Below are 23,982 nucleotides of genomic sequence, written 5' to 3'. Positions count from 1 at the left end.
GGTGAAATCTGTGAATATGTTATGGAAATTAGAATCTTTATTCCGTTCGTGTCCCTTTGCTGGTGGAGTTTTGAGCTAAAAATGGGAACCCTAAAATTCTACCGCTGGTTCTGCTTACGCATGGAACTGTGCCTGCAAACAAAAACTAAGGAAGACCGAAAAAGCTGACGTTTTAAAGAGAAGCAAGTGGCGGCCGAAAATAGTTAGATTCTTGGAACGCATCTTTTAATGCCCAAGTCTCTGGCTAATAAGCGAACCCAGCGGAGAAGACAGGCATCCTAGGAATTGAGGAGGATCCAGCGGCGGCCGCGGCCCACAGGTTCCAGGCTTCATTCAGGGCGGGACACGCCCCTCTCACTGCCTCGGCCAATCGGGAGTGAGGGGGCGGGGCCCGGGGGACAGCCAGAGGCCGGGCGGGCCCAGGAGTAGGGGCAGGCGGGTCTCTGGAGGTGGCAATTTTCTTGGGTCCACATCGCTTGGGAACCGGTGGAGAGGCTGGGCTGGCCCGGCTTCGGCCTCAAGCGTCGGGAAATGGCGGCGGGGGGCAAGCTGGAGGATGTGAGTGCAAGAAAGTGGCGGGCGGCTGGCCCGGAACCCCTTCTTCCTGTGCTGGGCGCGCTGGGCGGAGACTGCGGGAGGAAGCCACCCTAAATCCGTGCGGCCGCAGCAGGAGGCGGTGCCTGCCGCTGGGCTGCCCCGGAGCGCGGGTTTGCGGAAGGCACCGGGGCAGGTCGGGGTTCGCAGTGCGCCGGCTCTAGGCTTGTTTTCCCGGGTGGAGGCCAGGGTGGGCTGCTGGCCGGTGGCCGCACGGGTGCTGGGGTCCCAGGCAGGCTCCCAGCCCACGCGCTGTGCGCATCATTGATCCCGGAACTGAGAGCTTCACGTGACGCGCGCCTGGCCTGACAGCCCTGGCTCCCGGCGCGTCACAGGGCGCCGGGCCCTTGGCTCCGCTCCATCGCCCCTGGGGCTCAGGAGGTGAATCTCCCGGCATCGTGGGGCCTCTGCCTCGGCCTTTGAGGGCTGTAGACCTGGGGCGGCTGCAACACGCAGACCCGCCACTGGCGTCCCGCGGGCAGACCTGTTGCTGTCATCACCCGGAAACCCACGTTAGAGAAAAACAATATCGTGATGTTTTGCATCTAGAATCTAGACATGGTAGGAATAAAAGGATTTTTAAATTTTCTTTCTCAGGTGGATTCAAACCGAATTACTAAAATAAATAAATAGATAGATAGATAAATAAATAAATAAATAAATAGTGCCCTCGTTTATAGTGTATGTAGTACAGAGTGATAGCATAATTGCAAAAATCTTTGCCTAAGAATATTAAAATATTTTTAGAGCAAATATATTTGTGCCCAGATTAACTGGTTGCCCCATTAACACAAAAAATGTTCTTGCCCTTGAGAAATGAAAAGTTGACAGCTACATTAAAGCACTAATTTCGATTACTAAATTAATAGAAATATTACTGTGATCCTATCACTGAATAAGGTACATCAGGCAAGGCACATGAAACACAATCCCAACCCTACAGGACCTTAGATTCTTGTGTAAATAGCGATTATAGTTAAATTATCTTGACTAAAGAAAGATTAAACAGTTTCTAATGATAAAATTAAAAATCCCCCCCCTTTTTTCCCCTAGTGGAGAAAATGGAAAACTAACTGTAAGACCTAGAAATAGATTTGAGACTCATCTATTTAAAGAATAATTGCTTCTAAATTTTCAAGGGTGGGAGTCATGGACTGACAATGTATGGAAAAAATGAATATCTGAGAGTAAAATGAAAGAAACGTGTGCAGTAAGTGCTTCTTTGTTAGTAAGCTACCCTAGTGTTCTTGGATCTACAGCTTTTAGCTTTAGGATGAATACAATCCTAGAAATCTGTTTCACCAAACAATTGTAAATTAATGTCTCACCAACAATTACGTAGCTAAATCACTTTCGATATGAGCAAGTTGCCTGCATGGATATTTTGTGGATATGATTTCTATCATTCAATAAAAAGCTAAAAGTTATGTCATGTCATAGGCCCAGACACTTCAATGAGTTAAAAAGAGGCATAGGCTTTTTAGTTTGGGTTCATTGTTTACAAGCAGTGAAACCAACTCTGGCTAATTTAATATAACACTGGCAGCAAGCTGCACTTTAAATGGGGAAAGGGTTAAGAAAGGGATTTATTTAAAAGGCCATAGCGTTGATGAACACCTCAGCCTCTGAAAGGACACAAACAAGGGCAGCTCAAGTCCTTTCAGAGTCTGTCGTGGAATGAATCTGCCTCAACCATGGTCTCCCTTTGCTTTGCTGCTCACAGAGATGGATTGGCCCAGCCCTCTTTAGTCCCATGACCAAACAATTGGAGATTAATATAAGTGAGGACTTGCTATAGATTACTGTCTATGGTTAAGGTCTCAATGCTAGCTTCATTTAAATCCCCAGGTCCCAACTGTTTAAGAAGTTGGGCAGTCTTTCATTTAATCCACACGCAATCAGGTGCTATGTATCAGGTGCTAAGGATAGAAAGAACATAATATAATAAAGACCTGTCCTTGTGAAGCACACCTTATTCCAGTGACTTTGATATCTTATGCTTAGTATTGTAAGTTATAATCGAGATGTGTATGAGTCAGTTTAAAACTAATTCAGAAATGACATGCTAGTAATAGCAAATAAAGACATTAAAAAGTTATTATAACTTTTCTATGTGTTCAAAAGGTTAAAAAGACACATGGAAGAGACCCAAGTCAAACTCGTAGGGATGAAAACTACAATGTCAGATGAAAAAGGGAGTAGGAACAGCATTGAGGCATCAGAGAAAGCATTATTTTTGCTGGAGCAAGTTTTTGACAAGAGGGGAGGAGGAGTACCTAGATGCACAGAGATTGAAAAGGTGTCCTGTGAGATGGGAACAATGAACAGTCAGCAGCAGAAGGGAGAGAAGGAGATGGGAGAGGCAAATCCTGAGAAGCAGCTTGAAAATGGATTGTAAATAGATAGCCAGACTAAGAATTTAGGTCTTATCCTGAGGATAATGGGGAGGTACCCAAGGTTTGGGGGAGAGAAACATGAATGTTCATCTTGGAAGAACTTTGACAGGACTGAGAGAGGTTGCTACAGTCTGGAGATTGGAAGGTACTAGCATAGGCCACGAAAAACGGTCGGGGCCTGGACTGAGAATAGAGAGGAAAGAACAGATTTAGGAGTTAGAATGGTCATGAATATTATATGAGGAGCGAGGGAAAAGCAAGAATTAGAGAGAATTGTGGCTAATTCTTACTGATTGCTTACCCTGTGCCAAGCAGTGTTCTAAGCACTTTTATGTGTAGTAACTCATTTTATCTTCCCAACAAAGCTATGAAGCAACTTCTGTTATTCTCTTTCTTACAATTAGGAAACTGAGACAGAGAGAGATGAAGTAGCCTGCTCATGGCTAGGACTAAGTAGGACTTATATTTGAACCCAGGCAGTTTGTCTTAGGAGCCTGCCCTTAATCACAGGATGTACTGCCTCTGGTCAGAGTTGATTGTCCCCACAGCTCTTGATAATTGCTTCTGATTATGATGATACCATACCATAACTGAGTTAAGGAACACTGTGAGGACAGGCTTACAACGTTCATTCATCACATATTTATTCCCTGAGTGCCAACCATGAGTCACTGTTGGGCACTAGGATTATAAAGACATAGGAAGTAAGGGTACAATGGGACTCATGAAGTCAACTGGGGAAGATAATAAGTGAGAAGACCATCACAGGATAGTATGATAGAGGAGGTGAGCACCAAATGCTTTGGAAGGCTTGGAGGGGTGACATGATCCAAATGCTTGGGTGCCCAGGAAAGCTGCCTAATGGGAATTGCCCCACCTGGGCCTGGAAGGCTGCATGGATATTAATTAAGGGAAGAGCTGTGAAGGCTAGGACATCTGCTGACCAAGAAAGAACTAGAGGCAGAGGAGCCTTAAAGAAAACAGAAATAATTATAATCGCACCATGAGTTATGGCAAACTAAACAGGAAGCTGTGTAGGCATTGAATAAAAACATTGCAGAGCAGCACTGAATGCCTTAGATTGAAAATCAAGCAGCCCCCCCCAGATCTGGCTCATGTCCCAGATTACTGTATCATCGTTATAATCCTAGTGCCCAACAGCCATCTCACACCACTTGTCCCATCTTCTACCCCTTCCCAAATAAAGAGCCCTTACTTCTGTCTTTGAATCCTATTCTCAGACTTTCCTTTTGTGCATTGTCTTCATTTTCCTCTCATTGTAGTACAACTAGCTAACTTAAATTTGTTGCATCATTTGTGCTATTCATTTGCTAATTTATTACTTCCCTATTATATACCACGCACTATATTCTGTTGTAAATTCTGTATTGTTTAGTCCCGCATGCCTTTATCCCTAAACTCCCCAATGGAAATGTAATCTCCTTTTGGACTGTGTCTTATATTCTTTTATCTTGGATACAGTCAGTGCCTTACATATAATAGTTTTTAGTAAGAGTCTAAGATTGACAGATTGTTGTATGCACCAGAGACTAGGATGTTCCAAGACAATACCTTCAGTACCTGTAAACATGACTAGCTAAATTTTTAAGTTGCAGGTAAACCTTTGCCGACTATTTCAGTGACATTGCAACTGGTTGTTCTCATTGAGAATCTGGCATCTGTAGACTAGTCTCGAGGGTGTATCAGGGTGATCTGTTTCTATTAGTCCTCTAAAATATGTCTATCATAATTCAAAGTTTGTTTTAAGACCTCTTAATAAAGCCTCCACCAACTTTCCAAAAATTTTTGGAACATAGAGACATAGTTTAAGAATTGCAACCTTATGTAATTATTTCATCAATAATATTAAATAAATCAATATCTAAATTTTAGAGCTTGAAAAAAATTATTGGCTTTAATCTCATTATATATTACCTTGTCTGAAAACAAATTAAGATGTCCTCTACCTGTTTTAATAATTGTTGTGTTTCACCAATTTGTGTACAATAGTTACCTAGAAGCTTATGGTATATTTACAAAATTGGCTTTAGCTAAAGAGTTTTTTGTGGGTTTTTTTTTTGCCTCTAACTTGTGGAATGGTTTAAAGTGTTAAAGTTTAGTAGATTTGCCTTAGAAACATAACCCAGAAAATGGTGATTATAGCTTAATGCTTTTTTCTGCACCTCAGGGTTCCTTGGATCTCACCCAAAGTATTGAAGACGACCCCCTTCTGGATCCCCAGCAACTACCACATCATTCATTACATGCTCAGTTCACACCAAGATTCCATCCGCTTCCTACGGTCATCATAGCAAATCTTCTCCTGTTAATACATGTAAGTTGGCTGGGAAAAAGCGATCCATCTAGAGGTGATGGTCTTAAAATATATATATAAGCTCTTCAGAGGGCAATTTGGCTATATCTATTAACATTTAAAATGTATATACTTTTCTATGTGGTGACGGCAAGAAATCTAACTATGGGAAGTGAACACAGTGTAAATATATATATGCCTTACTGTTAAAGTATATAGTTGAAACTTATTAGATTTCATTAACCAATGTCACCATAAAAAATTAATTAAAAAAATAAAATAAAACAAAATGAGCATACTGTTTTACTCCTATCTTTACTTCAAAGGATTTATTGTAGACCTATGTGCAGTATTATCCAATTTCTTTTTTTAAAAATGGATAATACTGTATTTATTACTGGACAGTAGTGTTTCTCATACTTCAGCATGCATCAGACTCCCGGGCAGACGTGTTGAACCTCAGATTGCTAGGCCACACCCCCAGAGATTTTGGTTCAGCTGGTCTGGGGTGAGACCTGAGAGTTTGCATTTCTAATGCTTTCCTGGGTGATGCTGGTCTGGAAACCACACTTTGAGCTACTATGCTACAACTATTTATTTTCATCTTAACACGTCATATCAATCTATCCAAATGAATAAACAGATTTAGTTAATTTTTTTATAGCTAAATAATATTCTATTATATGTGTGGCCGTCCCTTAATTTATTCAAGCATTCTGTTATGAATAGACACATATACTTGGACAGTTTTCACGTTTTGCAAATATTCACGTTTAGCAAAAGTCGGAGGTTTAAGGATGGTGATTATTATTCCTGCAGTAAATATTCGTATCCATGTGTACTAAGTCCTGGTGCTTTTACTTCTGAGGGATGGAGTCTTTAAGGTAGGATTTCTGGGTCAAGATATTTCCAAATTATTTTTCAACAGCAATTCTCAGACCAGTCAGCAATTTATGAGAATATCTGTTTGCCTGCATTTTGACACCAATCTTTTAAATTTTTGTCAATTTAATTGCATAGTTTTTCTTGTCTTAACACTGAAACTAAAAATAAACTCTTTCAAACCAAGATTTTTATTAGTTACCTTTAAGGCACTAAATAAACTGTTGTTTTTACTCTTTTTGATAGAAGAGAAGTGGGTAGAAAACTTTAACATTAAGTACTCATCTCTGTTAGATGGAATTTGGGGTGATTTTTATTTTCTTATTCGTGATTTTATTTGTTTTCCAAGTTACTTGCAAATTTTTCTCCAAATTTTCTGTTTAAAGGGTTTGTAAAAACATGTTTTTAAACTCATTTATAAAAAGTCAATAGCAAAAGTCGGAGGTTTAAGGATGGTGATTATTATTCCTTAAATCCAAATAATGAATTTTAACACTACCGCTTTCCTTTCCACCAGGTTGTGTTTGTTATTTTAGCATTTTTAACAGGTGTGCTTTGTTCTTATCCTAATCCAACTGAGGACATGTGCCCAGGAAACTACACCAGCCCGCTGAAAGTCCAGACGGTCATAATCCTTGGAAAAGTTGTGTTGTGGATTCTGCATTTCCTTCTTGAACGCTACATTCAGTATCACCACAGCAAAGTAAGAAACCGAGGCTATAACATGATCTACCGATCAACAAGGCATCTTAAAAGACTTGCACTAATGATACACTCCACTGGTAAGCCCATTTGGCTGTCTCAGCTTGCCCGTGGCTTGATTGAGTGGCAAAATGACAGCAGAAAGAAAATGTGAAGTTTGATTTTATAATCGAATACAACAGGTCCTTGAATAATGTTTCATTCAGTGTCATTTTGGTAAAATGTTGATAGGACGCCGTAGAAACTTAACTCTTGTTTATATCAATTAGCCCGTGGTAAAATTGATTTCTTTATACGTCGTTTTGCTTAGTCGTGGAACCTGTTCAAGATAAGTGAGGACCCACTGTAGATTCTCTCATTTTTGTAACAATGATAATATGTGTTGTGGCCACTAAAATTTGGATCACCCAAATGTCTTGAAACTTTTCTTATATATATAACCTTAATTTTCCTTTGAAATCTGTGTTTATTATTATAGGGAGGAAACATCATTTTCCCTCTACCCTTCCTGGCTCTTGGCTGATACCCCACTGTAATAAGACAGATTAACAGGAGAAAAACAAACAACAGGTTAATAACTTGTATGCCTCCTGCCTGCATAGGAGAGACCCAGAAAAACTGAGTAAAACCCCAATGGCCCAAGTCATCACCTTAAATAATATCTCCAGCTAAAAGACGAAAGAAGATGAGGGGTGGGGATGGGATGACACCAGGAAAAGCATAGTAAACAAGGCTAAGATTCTTATGCATATTTAAGTAGGCGCATTCTCTATTATTAATAGTTTCTTGAGATTTAGAGTTATCCTCTTCCTTATACAGAGAGGAAGATGTTCTTGCAAATGGATAACTTTTGCCTGGTTTTCAGAGCTTTTTCTGTATCTGCTGTTTCTTAAAAATAGTCAGCTTAAAATCATCCTTATGCCCAAAAGTCATATTTTGGGATGGCATTTTCTGCTCCCCTTCATTATAAACATGGCGTGCATGTATTCCTATGTGAAATGTAGAAATTCCATTTCCTTATTCATCTCAAGATTTAAATGCTGCTGCTATTCGATACTTGTAAGATAAGAGGGAATTGTTTTATTTAAATGAAGCTCAGTACTAGTACTTTTCTTGCAGTAAGAGAGAGACTTATGTAATAAGATGCATTAGCCAAAACTGAAAATGAAAAGCAGATTATGAAGGCAAGATCAGAAAGTCCATAGAGGATTTAGAATGTATGAGTGCCTGCTTTTCTTTATTGCTGTAGACATTTTAAAGGCTTAATGGCATTAAACTGAACTTCTTTAAGCATTTTTGCCTTAAATTTCCATCATTTTTAAAGACCCTCTTTTTCAATTTGAGTCCAGAATAAATCTTTAAACATTTTTGAAAACAGATTAGAAATGTATTTTTCTCCCAGAAAAACAGCTCTACAGAATTTAATTTTTATTTTTCTTCTGTGTTCTGTTAATACATTTCCTTAAGGGCAAACTGTGAGTATATCCACTCAGTGACGTTTTCAGTGGAAGCTGAAGGGCCTTGCTTTAACAGAGAAAGAAGCATTTTGTAGAGATGGCTAATTTTCACTCACCCAGAAGGGGACAGTTACTCTTCCTTGGTTTTGTACGTTCAACTATTGATGTGTAGGACTCTTTCTTGGCCACAAGATGTCACTATCACCTCTCCTACCTCCATAAAGATAAAAGCAGAAACCTATTTTTAACTACTGAAAGACCTTATATGCTCTGTGAGCAAAATAAATGATCAGTTTCTTAAGTGATTCTCTAGAAATGGCATTTTTGAAGCCCACCAAGAGATTGTCTGATCTTTACCTCTCCTCTGACTTTCATATTTTTGTTAAACATGTTACCCATAATCGAAGTATTTCCAAGCAATTGGACCCTGAGTTTAATCTCAAATAACATCACTTGTATGTTGCTCACATAAAGACCCAGAAAATCAAAGAGACTGGAGAAGGTATTTACCTTGTTTCTATTTTTTTTTAAGTATATTTTTTCTTATTTGAAGAAAAGGTAAGTCATAAAAGATATAGAACTTCCAGCTAATCAGAAAGTTATAATTATTTTTTTTATCACATGTGATAGTGTTGGGTATTGATTTGCTTCATCCTGATACTTTTTGTTTTTCTCTAGAGAGAGAAAAATAAATTTATTTTATGTGGTGAAGATGGGAGGAGGAGCTTTCCTTTCCTTACAAATAAGTTGAAAATATTTATCTAATTTATCTGTTTTCCTTCCTTAGATCCAAATATATTTGAGCTCTCAAATATTATTTGTTCCATAGCGAGTTGCATATTTAGTTGTTTGTTTTTCCATTGAAATGAAAACTTGGCCCTTTACTTAAAAGCAGTAATTTTCAATTTGTCAGATGGGCCCAGACAAGTAGTGTTTTTCTCAGAGGTCTGAAAGGTTGAACCCAGAGATTGAAGACATGCAAAAGTTAGTTTGAAGAGCATTTAAGATCTTGCTCCCTGGCATCTGTCATCAGTTCGGTTCAAATAAACTCTTATAAAAATTCTACCAAAAAAAACCCAAAACATGAAACCCACAACAGTGCAGTTTGAGGGAACTACTCTAGAATGTAAATTCTGGAAGGAATACTTACTTATAAAAGCAAGTTGCAGTGAGAATTCTAGGGCCCGAGGTTGGAGAGATTGTGTGCTATACACCCTTAGCTTTCACTGGCCCCACATTGCTCAGGAGAAGGTGCTCTTGAGAAAAGGGGAGCAAAGAGGCTGGGTCTTGCTGTAGTATAGCCTGAGACTATAAGTCTGCCATGGAGACTTGCTTTGAGGAGGAGCCGAATGGCATATGCCCAGTATTGGGATAGTTTCCATAAAACCATTATTATTATAATGATGATATTTATTGAACTCTGATAGTAAGCACAGTAGCAGCAGGTGGGAGTGCACGGTGAAGAATGAGGCTAGAGAGGTTAGCCAGGGCCAGATCCTGAGGGAGGCAGAAGGGAAGCCACTGAACTGGAGGGGCTTGTTGAGATTCGTGAGATTTAGAAAGAGCCGGGGAGTACATTTGGTTGAGCAAAACTGATTAGGCTGCTGCAGCAGCCCAGCGGCGAGGTGATCTTAGTCTGAACTGAGACGCGGTGCTGGGCAGGGCTTCCTCCAGGGGGCACTTTTATAATACCCATGGCCCCGTGGGGACGTTTCCAGTGGCCTCCCACGAGGCTGCAGACTTCTTGTCCAGAGGGCCCCCGATTATGCCCCGTGACCCACCAACCTGCGGCCATGTAGGAAATGCACAGCACATCAAAAATCCTCTGAAAAGGGTCGTGTTCGCTTCTGTGCAGAGGTTTTTTTTCTCTCTAGATGTTGTAAATTATATTTGTCTTGTTCACAAAACTAACTTACAAATCGAGCAATCTGTCAATATGCTAAATATGTTGTGACTGGTCGTTCGAGTGTAACGGGAGGATTTCAGGCTTGTTAGAACAGAGCTTTGTGCAGTGACTTCTGATAGGCCACTTAAACATGGCTCTTTGGCTTACAGTCATCTCGTTTGTATCAAAAAGATCAATCAAATAGGCATTTCCTCCCCATGACCAGACTTAGATAAATATATTAAGTAAGGTTTAGGAAATTCTAATACTATAGGAATGGCTTTAGCCCCTTAACTTTTTCTTTGACCGTCTTCAGAATAAAAGTGCAGAATGAGGTTTAAGTGGTCTTCAAAAATAATGGATATGCTGAGCAAGGGGGTGAAATAAGTCATATTTGTTGAAAACTTATTATTTTTCACACATTAATTCACTCCTCACAACAGCACCATTGTGAGGAAGGTACTGTTATCCCATTTTTCAGATGAGGAAGTCAAGGAGCAGAGGTAGTTGGTCATCTGTCCAAGGTTAGCCATGTGTCCCAGGTTTTCCTCCAGGTGTCTGGAACATAAGACACCCTCATGGCAGTGCGGGCCTCCTGTGGCGTACCGCATGACCAGAATGGGCTACTAGGGTCTTCAGGTGCCAGTGGATCTTGAAGAACTGGCATAATGCACAAAGGACCCAAAGGAATGTCATTGTTAATAATTCTGTAAAACAACAAAAAAATAATCCCTTAGTTTTTAAGAGTCCAGACTCTTATGTATTTTATTATGAGACACCATCAATTCTTAGATGTGTTTTTCTTTTCCCAAAAGATGAGCAGTTTTTAGTTTTTGTCCTTTAACTTCCTTCACTGCGAAGTTTAAATGCATGCATGGCCTTGTGGGCGTCAGCGCTGGGCTCTGGCTAACATCATGTCTCTTTTCTTTCTCTCAGGCAACACGGTACTTCTCCTGGTGCTGTGCATGCAGCATTCCTTCCCCGAGCCCAGCAGGTTGTATCTTGACCTCGTTCTAGGCATCCTGGCCCTGGAACTGATCTGTTCTCTGATGTGTCTACTCATCTACACAGGTGAGAAATGCAACTAGGCTGTCCTTACAAAGACCTACCTGAAGCCTAGCCCATCATCTCTGCCACAAGGAAGTTTTTCCATGTAGCTGAGAACCTGTTAAACATCTACCTCTCTCAATGCTGACCACATCCAGACTTCTCTCATTTCAAATCAACAGGAAGATGCCAGTGAGTCACATTTCTAAATCTGTGTCATCCACAAATTTTTGTCAACTGAAGTGAAGCCTTTTCATTGTAAATCAAAAACAGAAGACTCAAAAGGCCCACAAACTTTTGATTCTTCAAAGGAAACTGATATGTAAAGCTGGCATTTAAAATTTAAAATAGCAAAATACAAAATTAGTAAATAAATAATGCATGCAAAACTTAATTTAGCCCAAACTTGCTTTAGGATAAACAATTTAAAACCCACTTCTTTCTAAATTTAGAGCTGTCTAAGAGTTTGTCTGTTGTCTTTCTCTCAGAACCTCTCAATGGTAAAAGCTGCAGATATGTTAACATGAAAAACAGATGAAAGGGTACTTTGACAGAAAAAAAAATTCAGGCCCTGGAGAAATCTAGATTTCATTCCATCTGCAGTGTTGATGTGTGGTAAAATCTGTCCATAATCGTAGTTAACTTTGTGGCAATGAGCAAAAGTCGTTTTGTGACAATAAAATACCTATCTATTTCGAAAGAGATCATTTCTCTAGTTATGAAGGAAGAAGTCACCTGGGGCTCCTTGAGGCCTGGAGAAGAATATTTAGAATACAGATGGAGTGACTAGTTTGTAAATGTGAACGGTGTCGCATTCTTAATTGACTTTTATTAAATTTTTCTGAAGTTATCGGCTAAAAATTAGCAAAATTAGATAGAGGATTACATTTGTACCTCACTTTATAAAAGAAATATTGCCACCCACTTAATTTAATAGAAAAGTATAAGACTAGTTTTAAAGTAAGGTTAATTTTTCAATATGTAGGAAACAGCTCAGTACTTCAGTAAAGTGATCCATGTGAGAAAAATGAACATTGACTGACCTTGTTGATTGATCAGTTTCATTCTATAACATACGTCCGTCAAGTTCTATAAATGCGGTTATAGTTTAAGTCTGAGAATTCAATCAGCATGTTATTTTGTAGTATTTCCACAACTTTTATTCACTACAAGGGGTGCGAGACTTCAGTCAGGTATTTTCTGTAATACCCATAGAATGCTCTATGACATAAAGTAGGTGGCAATAATATTCCAAAGATCACATGTCATCATGTACATCAAGGGAGATTAATACTGTTAAAATGTAGTCCAAGTTTTAATTTTCTAGGATTTACTATACTATTTTTAAAAGATTTGCTAAAGCCTTTAAAATTAATTATGCTATAAATAAGATGGGTAATGTTAAAAACAAAAAGACCAAACCTGAGACCATTTAAAAGACAGAGGAAGCGGGTGTGTCGAGAATTGTGAGAACTAATTTTTACAGCTAGCATTATATTAGTTACATGACACTTAAACTTGAACAAAAAGAATTTTCCTTTCCTAATTGCAAAGAATCATTTTGGTCTATAGTCAAAGACTCAGAAGCATATTTCATCTTTATTTATACTAATTAAAACATTTTTATCCAAATAAAATATACTATTAAAAATTATCTCTTTTAAATTTCAAACTAACATGCTTCCTACTTTAAGAAAACCTGAGAATTGGTCATTCAGGCTTGTGAAATTGGTGATTTATATAGGGAAGATTTATAATTATTATAATCATACATTTACTTAGTGTAAGGTTTATACAAATACTAAATTTTTTTAGAAGGTTCAAGTATGTCTTTTCCCTCAGTAAGCCTACTTTTTAAATTATACTCCTTTAAATGTACTGTGGGCTCTGACAGGAGAGATCGAGGGAGTCACTTCCAAAGATAACTTTTGCTTTTGTTTGATGTCACAGAAAATTTTAGGTCGGTGCCCTGATAAATGCATTTTTCTTGCTTCTCTATACTTTAAAAGATAGCTAGTTTTGATAAATATTGATAGTAACTGCTTGGGACATGATTCTTTGATACACTAATTCTAATCTAATCTTGACTTATTTGTATTGTAAGTAGTTAATCTATAGAAACTTGGATGAACTCTTCTCATTAAATACTAATTTGGTTGACTGCCAATATCAGAGAAAACTAGGAAAATAAAACTTGAACAGTTTTGAGATACTAAATTTGATTAGCTCTTCATTCATTTGAAAAAAATCAAAAGATTCAATATAGGCCACTCAGATATCGGCCTTCCAGCAGCCAGTAAAATTGTCCTCTAATTCATATTTTTTACTCCTGCCAACATGATTGTGTTCATAGGCGACTCTGATCGTTAACAACTTCTCTGTTCAGTTTTCTAATGGCCTAAGGAAGAAAATCTGAAATCTGAAATCTTAGTCCAGCATAAAAGGCTCTTCAAGAACCGGCCCCTAACCATCCCTGCTCTTCAGGGACGATGGTGAGATCCTTTCCATGAGTGCCATTTACTCTCAGGATAAAATCGAAATGCCCTAATGTGGCACACCAGCCACTCCCATCTTCCCTGACCAGCTTTTCAGCCTCAACCCTCATCCATGCTCCACCCCCTGCTCACTAGAAACAAAGGGGCATTAGTTGAGTGATATAATAACATAGTTGAGTGATGTAATAACAATAAGAGTCCTTTTGCTTCAGGGAATTTAGATAGCCAAATAACTGCTCTTTGATTACCCTCGTATTGCTTTTATCTTACTCTATATGACCATTACTGCAAATATCTGACAATGAAACACATAGGAAAACACTTGTTAATTTAATCTTCCTGTATAATGCACTCCTGAAAAGTGGTACTTGCTAAAATGTTTGAAGATCTTAGGATCCCTGTGCGAGGGCTCACTGAATTATTTGTAAAATAAATATATTTCAGTAAGCTTTTCAAGCTAGCAGTATCCGAAAGCCCCTACTCTGAAAGTATAATCTTGACCATCTCCTTTAAGTCAGAGATGTAAAATTTAGGACACTTTGAGACATTAATTGTAAAATAGCTTGTTTTATGTTTCTGTTGCTATTTTGTTTTGTGTTAAAGCTACTGATGGTCTCAATGTAAGTTTTAAATAAAAGTATTTTGTTAGAACACACACATACACACACTCTCTCTCCTCAGGATCTTAAGTTCAGGCTTCCCCCTCATCTAAGATACCCTCTCCTCCACAACTCCAGTCTGAGGGATTAATTCTTTTTTCCCTTAAGGCTGGACTCAAGCCCACAGGAGGTTCTCTGAACCTCTCCCCGACCCCCATCCCACTCCTGCTGAGTAAGGGGCTGCTTTATAGGGCTGACCTAGGCCCTTATGTAAGCTTCCATATATGGTCCTTTCCATACTGTCTGGAATGTGGCTTATCATCCGTATTTCTCCCTAGACTGGTAGCTCGTTTTATATGGCAGAGCCCACAGGAAAGGCCTTAGAGCCCTGCTTCCTGGATTACAGCCCTGGCCTCTTATCTAGCTTCCGTGGGCTGCACTTGATTTGATTGTAGAAAATAAGTAATAAGAGCACTCACTCAGGGTGGTTCTGAATGAAAAACATGTAAAACATGTAAAACAGTTCACCTGTGCCTTCTGTGTTTTAAGTGCACCAAAAAAATACCTGTTATTATTATCAAAAATAACAATAATTGCTGTGTTCCCAGTGCTTAGTAAAGGCCCGACACACAGTAGACTTTCAGATGTTGACATGGATAAACGAACCTGTGTTCACTTTATGAAGCATTTTTATTCATATTAACTGATTTGAAAAGAAGAGCCAACTAATGTTATTTGAATAAATGAAAATAGAAAATTTCTCATAATTAGATTCCCTGACAATAATGACTTTATTATTTTAGTGAAAATTTGGAAATTTAATAAAGCCAAACCACAGCCTGATATACTTGAAGAAGAAAAAGTCTATGCTTACCCCAGCAATATCACGCCAGAGACTGGATTCAGGTAAGCTTTGGGAAGGGAGTAAAAAATGAGAGAAAGAGAACTATCAGAAACCATTCTAATGCTTGCAGATTATGACTGTGCATATCTGCCTTTAGAATTACATTTCACGTTTACTTTCTTTCAGTTGTGGTGAAACCCATTCTAATGAAAGAGTCTCATTTTGGAATATTGCCTTAGATATAACATCAAAGGAAAAGTAACAGATATAATATGCTGTACTTTCAGCAGTTTTCAGCTGGCAGGGACCTATTGCAGACTGTTGGTGACATATGTAACCCGTTAATATCTCGATTCTTCGCAGGACCACTTCAAGCCTAGAAGAAATTGTTGAAAAGCAAGGAGACATAATAGTATACCTGAAGCGACACAATGCACTGCTGAGCAAGCGGTTGTTGGCTTTCACTTCCTCTGACCTAGATTCTCAGCCAAGTAAAATGTGAGAGGCTCAAGGTCAAGACAGCAATCACAGAGGGAGCCAGAGTCATTTAAGACTGATCGACTACCTGACAAGCTGACATAAAGATTTGCAGCTTTTGTCAAGTAACATTTTCCAATTTTTGTTGGACACATGAATTCGGTTCTCACCTGTGTGACTATTTATTATGTAGGGCTTGTGAATCATGTGAAAGGTGCTTTGTAGAGCATTGCTAACTCAAGAAGAATGTCTGTTTTGCACTTTTCAAAATTATTTAACTGCCTGGTTTATCCTAGAACCAAAGATATAATTTAAACATCTCCTTGGCCAACACTTCTTCCACATGACATAAGAACCCGGTAATAATTTGGCTGTTTATTGATGGAATCTGACATGACAATGTATTTAAAACAAAGATTTGATCAAACTTTTAAACTGATGAGGAAACTTATGTCTTGTGTTAATATTTCTTCCCATAGAGCCTTATATGTATTTTATATACTTCTGTGATATTGGGTGGCAGCTTGGCCCTTGTAGCTCTTATAAAGAATTTCCTCACTGTAGGACCAGGGTTTCACTAGTTGATTTATTATGCTAACTCCTACAGTTTTCCATTCTCTAGAAAGAAGATATTTCTCTGATCAGTGTTAGACTAACCACTGCTGCCTGTCACATCTGTAGCACCTTCCAGTGGCAACACTTAAACTTTCTCTTTATTTTTGCCCTTAAGAAGTTACCATGAATTTCTAGTATTGACTTTATCTTCGTTGGGTCAGTAAGTTCAGTGATAGGAAAGGGATCTTCTGTGGCTTTAAGTTTGTCTAAAGGGGAAAAAAAGACATCTTTTTTTAGTCTTGGACTATATTTAAAAATTATGATGGGGATAAAATGTCATATCAACTTATAAAGATATTAAGTGTATCTAATTCTCCAGATGAAATGAAGCATTTTTATGAGCAAATGGCATTACTTCTCCAGTTTTCCTAGTGTGCCCCTTTTTCAATTTGCTGTTGGCACCTTTACATGATGCCTTAGAAAGATTTGGTTTAAAGCTTAACATGAGGGGAGGGGGTATTTGTGATAATGTATGATTATTTATTTTTATATTTTTGGTATCTAGCTAAATATTTGGTTTGAAAACCCTCATGCTATACAACTGCTTTCTGGCAAGGGATGTAGTCGTTGGTCACACCCTCTATTACTCAGGGAAGGAGAACACCTGTTTCGTTTAGTTATAGCCACCCGGGGTTCTAAGAGTTTCCTGAGAGAAAGGAGGTAGTGGGTCATCAGCAGGCGATACCACTGAATCCCCAGAATGACAGGATTCATAAACTAAAGCCAAAATTGTATTTGCAAAATTCAGATTGTATCCAAGTCTCCTGACTACCCCTTCTTCTTTCCTCCCTTTCTTATTTTTAAAATTTATTTTTCAATTACAGTTAACATTCAATATTATTTTGTATTAGTTTCCGGTGTACACCATAGTGGTTAGGCATTTATATAACTTATGAAGTGATCGCCCCAATAAGCCTTGTACTCATCTGACTCCACAGTTATTACACTATTATTGACTACGTTCCCTATGATGCACTTTACATCTCCATGACTGTTTTGTAACGACCAATTTGTACTTCTTAATCCCTTCACCTTTTCCACTCAGCTCCCCAACCTCACCCTACTTTCCTTCCTTGTTAATAAGTATGTCTTAAAACTACTGCCTTCTCTGGATCTGTCTCTGTGTTCTGAAAGTCTGTAAACTTTATCATCAGCTGTTTTCTTTTCTAAAAGGAAAACACTGAGGGTAGATGATCAATTCTAACTTATTTTTGAATTCAATTAGGACCTTTAGTCAGTTTCTAAAGTTTATGAGATGAACTTTAGTTTATAGAGAGGCATAGTTAAAACGTTAGGATAACTCAGGTTCTGATGTGATGTCTGTATAACCTCTAATACCCTTTTTAATTCAATAATGAACATTCGAAATAATAAAAGAAAATGAAACTAAGTATCAACCAGCAAAACAGAAGAGTGAGCAAAGCAGTTTATTTATTTTTACATTCAAATTTCAGTGCCCATAAAGTTTTATTAGAATACAGCCATGCTTGTTTATATATTGTTCATGGCTACTTTCATGCTACAATGACAAATTTGTCCTTGTGGCAAAGACTCTATGTCCCACAAAGTCTAAATTTTTACCACCTGGTTTATTGCAGCAAAAATGTGCTAATCCCTGTATTATGGTGTAAAGTCTAAATCCCTTATTAAGCAAAAGGAGACCCTTTAACATCTAGCCCATGCCTGCAAACCCAGCCTAATCTCCACTCCACTACCTGTGTTTGAAACCCAGAGGACCTGCTTAAAGTTACACTATCCCTTGTTTCAAGTGGTGCTCCCTTTTCCCAAAGCCTCTTTCCACTCCTCCTCAAATCCTTCACAAATTTCTACCCGTCTTTCAAGACTCAAAGGGTTCCAGATTCAGACTCTGTTGTTCTAAATATGACTATTGCCTTAGCAATTATCGCTCTCTCTCCTCTGATTTCTACATACTCTTAGGTTACTTAGCATATTGATTTGAGTGCTTGATTACTAATTTTTCCTCCCTGAATTGAGTTCCTTGAGGACAGAAATATCACATTTACCTGTGTATCTGCAGTGCATGACAAGCAACAAATGTGGAAATCCTTATATGTCCAAGAAAAAAAGACAAAAGAGAGAAAAAAGGAGGAAGAAAGTAAGGGAGAAGAAAAAGAGGGAGGGCAAAGAATTTCTTTTGCTTCAGAGTACAGTTAATTTGCTAGTGCAAAAGTTTTACTTCTTTAGAATTTAATTCTGCTCTAAAAAAGTAAGCTTATACAAATGAGCAAGACAAACAGACTCATGGACACAAAAAACAGTTTAGTGGTTACCAGAGAGAAAGCGGGGAATGTAGATTAGAGTAAAGAGAGTCAAATATATGGTGATAGAAGGAAATTTAACTTTGGGTGGTGAATGCACAACGCAATGAAATTATATAGATTTCACGCATATAATTCCATAATACATCATATGTATATTGCATTGTGACCAAAGCAATTTAAATGTTAAGCATCCTATTCACCAGGCAAATACTGTGTAATACCATCAATACGAAAATTAAGAAGACAGACCCTGGTTTGTGACTTACATGCGAGGTCTCGAATTTCTAGACTCTGGGCTAAGTGAAATAATGGCAATAAGCCCAAAGTGCTAAAGGAGCTCTAGGTCAGAGGGGAAGGAAGACTTAAGATTTACAGGTAAAGTCATGAGAAGCAAGGCAAACAGCACAGATTGTCACAAGCACTGTGTATAGCTTGAACCAAGTGTGGCAGGACATGGGAGGAGAGGTGGACCACATCAGATCTTGGTGGGCCTTGATGCTATCTGTGCTATGCTGTTGAATAAATTGACACTTTCTTCTTGGGTGAAACTGAAGGAGGGATTCAAGTAACTATCGTGTTAATACAATAGCCTGCCCGCCTTCCGTTAAAAAACAAACTATTAAAGTGGTCCAGCCCATCATGGAGTGTTCATTAATAGTCTGTTCCCGTACAGATCCTGAAAGGTTGTAAATCAGGTCCCTCATGGAAATAAGGTCTGAGAGGCCTATTAAACGTGTCCGTGAAAGTATAGATAGATTTGTCGGTCACGTTATAAAATGAGATCTCACTCATCTCATAGTCCAGAAAAATGCCAACGCGTGTGGGTTTCACTTCTGACAGTAGAGGGGTTGTACCAGCCCTTGGGGCATCATAACTGTCTTCCTGCCGCCGAATCCTCTAGCTTCCCTGCCAGGCTGATGGGCTTCTCCTCACCTTGGTGGAAAGAGAGTCTTTGCAAACCCCGATAGCCCATTTGGATTTGTCTCCCACTTCTACCTCCCAGAAATGCCTGCCAGAATGAAAATATGGAAAACCCAGGACAACTGTGTTGACTGTAAATCTTTTTAGAAAATCAGGAACGTTTTATTTTCTCTTTGTAAACCTCACACATTTCTTATCCGCAGAGACAATCGAGTTCGGGTGCACTGTTTCAGGGTCCAGAATTATATCTGTTCTAAATTTCTTTTTAATTTTCCACAAAGCTGAATACTGGGAAGGAAAACTGCAGCCTTCTCTCCTTAGCGGAACTGAAAAGATGGATGGGCTAAACCCTTCAGAGTCCTTGTAGGAATTTTTAGTTTGTGAGAGCAGTTCCACAGCAGCACACTGGGCTCGACTGCGTTACTTAGTAGGCCTTTGAGTGTGGCATTGTAGTCTGAAAATGTGCTTATATTAGCACTGAGTTTCTTTTGAATAGTCTTTTCTTCAGCAGCTAACCTTGAGAGAACTAGCTTGATCACGTTCTAAAAACTGCTTCAGATGCTCAAATTCAGAGAATGAGTCCTGCCTTTGTTTTTCTACCATCTCTCTCAGTTCTAAGAGTTTTTTGCTCTCAGTACTTATTAATTTCTACATGAATGCACCTGCATGCTCAGGGCCTCCAGGTAACCGCTGAACCTTTGCCTGTGATGGGAGGCGGCTTCCTCGGTGGGTCTCACCTGGTGGCCCTGGTGGTCAGAGGGCTGAGTACACAGAGGACACAGCACCTCCAAGTCCTCTTCACAGAAGAGGGTCAGGACCCGGTTGTGCTTCTCGAACTGGTGCCTGTCTTCCCGCCTCTTCCTCTGGCTCCTGGTGATCTGGAGGAGCCTGGTGATGTCGACTATCCTTCCCAGCTGGGTGTTGCTCCTCGGGTGCCTCTCTTGGCATGGGTGACGGCACATGGGGCAAGGGAACCTATCCCATAGGTCGGCCCAGGACTGCTAGATGCAGGAACAGCAGAAGTTGTGCCCACATTCGATGGTGACGGGGTCTCTCACGTCATCCAGGCAGATGAGACAGTTGACCTCCACCTGGAGTCCTACCAGGGCTGCTGCAACCACCATTAGACCCTGAATGACAGACCGGACTGAGATGAGTTCTTCAGGAAGCTGGGTTCTGTAGTGTGACGTGGACACATCATCAAACCTCAGTCCTCACTTTGCTGGTAGCCTATTAAGTCCTGTGAGTCTTCAGAACTTTTAATCCCAGCTGCTAAGGGCAGCCTTTCCCACAGCCTGCAGCCAGTCACAGTTCAGCCGGACAAATACTCCTCCAGCTTTTGGAAGCTCAGAGAAAAATCAAACCAAACAGCTACCTTGGTCCGAAGAACAGTCGTTACCTCAAATCATTAGTCGCTGTGGGTGAGAAGTTATTTCTTCCTTAAAACAACAACAGCAGCAGCAACAAAACCCTGGGTTTATTTCAAATGGCCCTACCCACGACTACATTCCCGCCAAACGCATTTTCCTCTTCTAACCCCAATCTTTCCCATGCCTTTGTTATCATGCCCTATATACTCCCGTCCACTTGGTGTCACCATCCCTGCATCCCATCATCTTCCCATTCACCCCACCTGTGGAAAACACATAGGCTCTGGGACAGATGGATGTACCACACCCAAATTAGAACAGAGCCTTGGTCATCTATCCATGTAACTTGAGAGAATTGATCTTACATCCTGAAGGGGTTCAAAACATGCCACCCCAAAATATGTCATTTTATATTTTGGATGTGGACATTTTGAGCTCAAGCCAATCAAGACCCAGAAGACTCAAGAAAAGCTCTTGAGCACTTAACTGCCCCCCCAAACAAATAAATTTCCTAATTTGTGAGGGAAATCAGCAATTATAAAGGAAATCTCCGTTAGAAAGGGGACTGGTTGCAGGAGGAGAGCACTTATCAGAGACAACTTTTTGACCTGAGACTTACCTGCAGTCAGGACAACCTTTGTTTACCAAACATTTTCTCCTCTTACCTTCCAGTGAATTGTCTCTCCCAACCCCAGAAGCCCCAGACCTCTAGCCATTTCCTTGCTTCAGGATGGTATAGAGGTCTCACTTGTCTGGCCACCTTTTGATTCTCAAATCCTGTGAAATTCCTGCATGTAAAAAACAAAATTAAAATGGTTTTTCTCTCTTGTTAATCTATTTTATGTCAACTCTTAAACCAGACACAGAAGCCAGAAGAGTAGAAGGGAAAATTTTTCCTCCTCTACAATCCCAAACTCTTAGAATCGGGTGTATAAAAATAATATCACAATAAATTTTTGTCTTAGGAGAATATAGAAGCTGAGGAAACCCCCTCCCCATCAACTTTGAGCCTTGAAACATAGTATTTATGATGGCTTAGAATTCCACTTACCAAATTTAGTTTACTTTTTTCATCCTTGCTCCTCTACAGCATATGGGAGGAAATATAATTTTTCTTCTACCCTCCTTGGCTGAGAATTGTCTGTAATAAAAGACAGATTAAAAGAAAAAAACAAGTTTAATAATATGTACCCAGGAGAACAGAGTAACTCCACAAAATGGCCTAAGGCATCACCTTAAATATCATCCTCAGCCAAAAAAAGAAAGATGGTGGGGTTAGGGTGGGGACGGGGCAGGCAGTTAGTTGTGGGAGGTTATGGGCAAAGCAGAGTAAAAAAAGGTGAGGTCTTTAGATTTAAATCCCTGCTTTTCTTCCTCAGTAAAGAGTTTCTACAGCTTTAGTCTACCTCTTCCTGGTACAGAGGGAAATGACACCTTTACAAATGGAGATTTCCCTTATAAATGCAAATTTCCCTCACAAAAGGGCAACTTCTCAACTGTTTTCAGAGATTCTGCCACAACAGCAGCCCTTGAAAAATAATCAGCCCCAAATAATCCTCATGCCAAAAAGGTATATATTTTGGAGAGTCATATCCTGCTCCCCTTTGACAGCTCAGTGTGCCACAAATCTATATGTAAAATGAGATCCAGAAAAAAAAGTTAAAAACATTAATTTAATGTAAATAAAACAAGGAAAAATATTTTCAGTATTTACTAGTAAAATATCATCTCTAAACAAAGAATACCTACAAGAAAGTGAACCAGAAAAAACCTGAACTCCCATGTAGAAAAAGCAGAGAAGCAACAGCTATGGAAAAATGCATAAATTTATTAATCTAAGAATTACAAATCTGCCCTTTTAGTATAATTTTACTGTCTGTACTGGTAAGATTGAAAAAATTAATACTACCCTGTTTTGGCTTTGGAAGGTAGATATTCCAGCACTGTACACATGAAATAGAAACTTTTTTAAAAGAAAGCAGCACTGAACTATCCATCAAAAATTGAAAAATCTTTGCTCTGCCCTTGTAATTCCACTAATTCAAAAAAAAAAAAAAAGGTTAAAAACAAGAAAACAGGCTCAAGAAGTTGCTTGTGCTAAGCCCATGTAACCAAACCGAGAGGTAATTAGTTTCAGCTTTCTCAGAAATGGAATATTAAACCAGTCAATCAGGAATTGCCTGATAGACACTGGCCATCCCCTAAAGCAGGGGTCCCCAATCCCCGGGGCTGTGGACCCATACCGGTCCGTGGCCTGTTAGGAACCGGGCTGCACAGCAAGAGGTGAGCAGCAGGCAAGCGAGCCAAAGCTTCATCTGTGTTTGCAGCTGCTCCCCAGTACTAGCATCACCCTCAGCTCCACCTCAGATCATCAAGCATTAGGTCTCATAGAAGCACTGGTCCCTGGTGCCAAAAAGGTTGGGGACCGCTGCCCTAAAGGAAAGTAACCTTGCAATAACCAACCTGCGTTTTTGACTATAGCTTTCTGGTTCCAGCTGCCTTCTGCCTATAAAAACTTTTCATTTTGTACGGCATCTCGGAGCTCCTTTCTCTCTGCTTGACTGGATGCTGCCTGTTGAATCGTTGAATAAAGACAATAGATCTTTAAAATTTACTCAGTTAAATTTTTTTAACACGCATAGAACTTGAACAGATACTCAAAAATATATACAAAAAAAGGAAGAAAAAAGATGTACAAAGATGTTCCCTTCAGCACTGATTTAAACTTCAAAAAAGTGGAAACATCATTTGTCAGTATTGACTGAATAAACTATGAAAAAAGCTGGTAACTTCCCAAATCCAGTCCCAGTTATTATCTCTGTAGACCACTGAACTACAGTATTCAGAATTTTGTATTTTAGGTTCCGAATATGCCACATAGATTGTGTATTATGTAAACATTCATAGAATGATCTGGGGAAGCACTTCTTAATTAAAGACAGTAATCATTACGGAGCAGAATGTGTGTGTCTTCAAACCAAATGAGATAATTAAAGACTATAAAAAGCTTCATGTCAGGTGATGTTTTGCCAAATACGTTTTGCACAAATTTATCAAAAACGTGTTTTACAGCTGTTTGGATTTCAGACTGGTGGGCTGTCA

General features: G+C 39.2%; 2 protein-coding genes across 2 annotated transcripts; one reads left to right on the top strand and one right to left on the bottom strand.

Annotated features, from left to right (window-relative positions):
• Positions 1-401: 401 nt before the first annotated feature.
• TMEM192 (transmembrane protein 192) lies at positions 402-16,658 on the top strand. The gene is made up of 6 exons (XM_039876306.1): positions 402-558; positions 5,179-5,325; positions 6,704-6,968; positions 11,167-11,301; positions 15,175-15,277; positions 15,579-16,658. The coding sequence occupies exons 1-6, from the start codon at positions 532-534 to the stop codon at positions 15,715-15,717; spliced, it is 816 nt and encodes a 271-aa protein (XP_039732240.1). The 5' UTR covers positions 402-531; the 3' UTR covers positions 15,718-16,658.
• A 2,005-nt stretch (positions 16,659-18,663) lies between these two features.
• LOC120613470 (putative tripartite motif-containing protein 75) lies at positions 18,664-23,561 on the bottom strand. Its single transcript, XM_078120702.1, is given in 6 exon segments — positions 18,664-19,908; positions 19,911-20,041; positions 20,043-20,172; positions 20,175-21,668; positions 21,932-22,021; positions 23,344-23,561. Coding segments are annotated over 4 exon segments (1,389 nt in total). The 5' UTR covers positions 20,635-21,668; positions 21,932-22,021; positions 23,344-23,561; the 3' UTR covers positions 18,664-19,240.
• Between the last annotated feature and the right edge of the window lie 421 nt (positions 23,562-23,982).

This window comes from Pteropus medius, unplaced genomic scaffold (assembly GCF_902729225.1).
Source record: "Pteropus medius unplaced genomic scaffold, Ma_sr-lr_union100, whole genome shotgun sequence".
In the NCBI taxonomy this organism is placed as follows: Eukaryota; Metazoa; Chordata; class Mammalia; order Chiroptera; family Pteropodidae; genus Pteropus; species Pteropus medius.
This window is presented reverse-complemented; position numbering and strand designations above follow the sequence as displayed.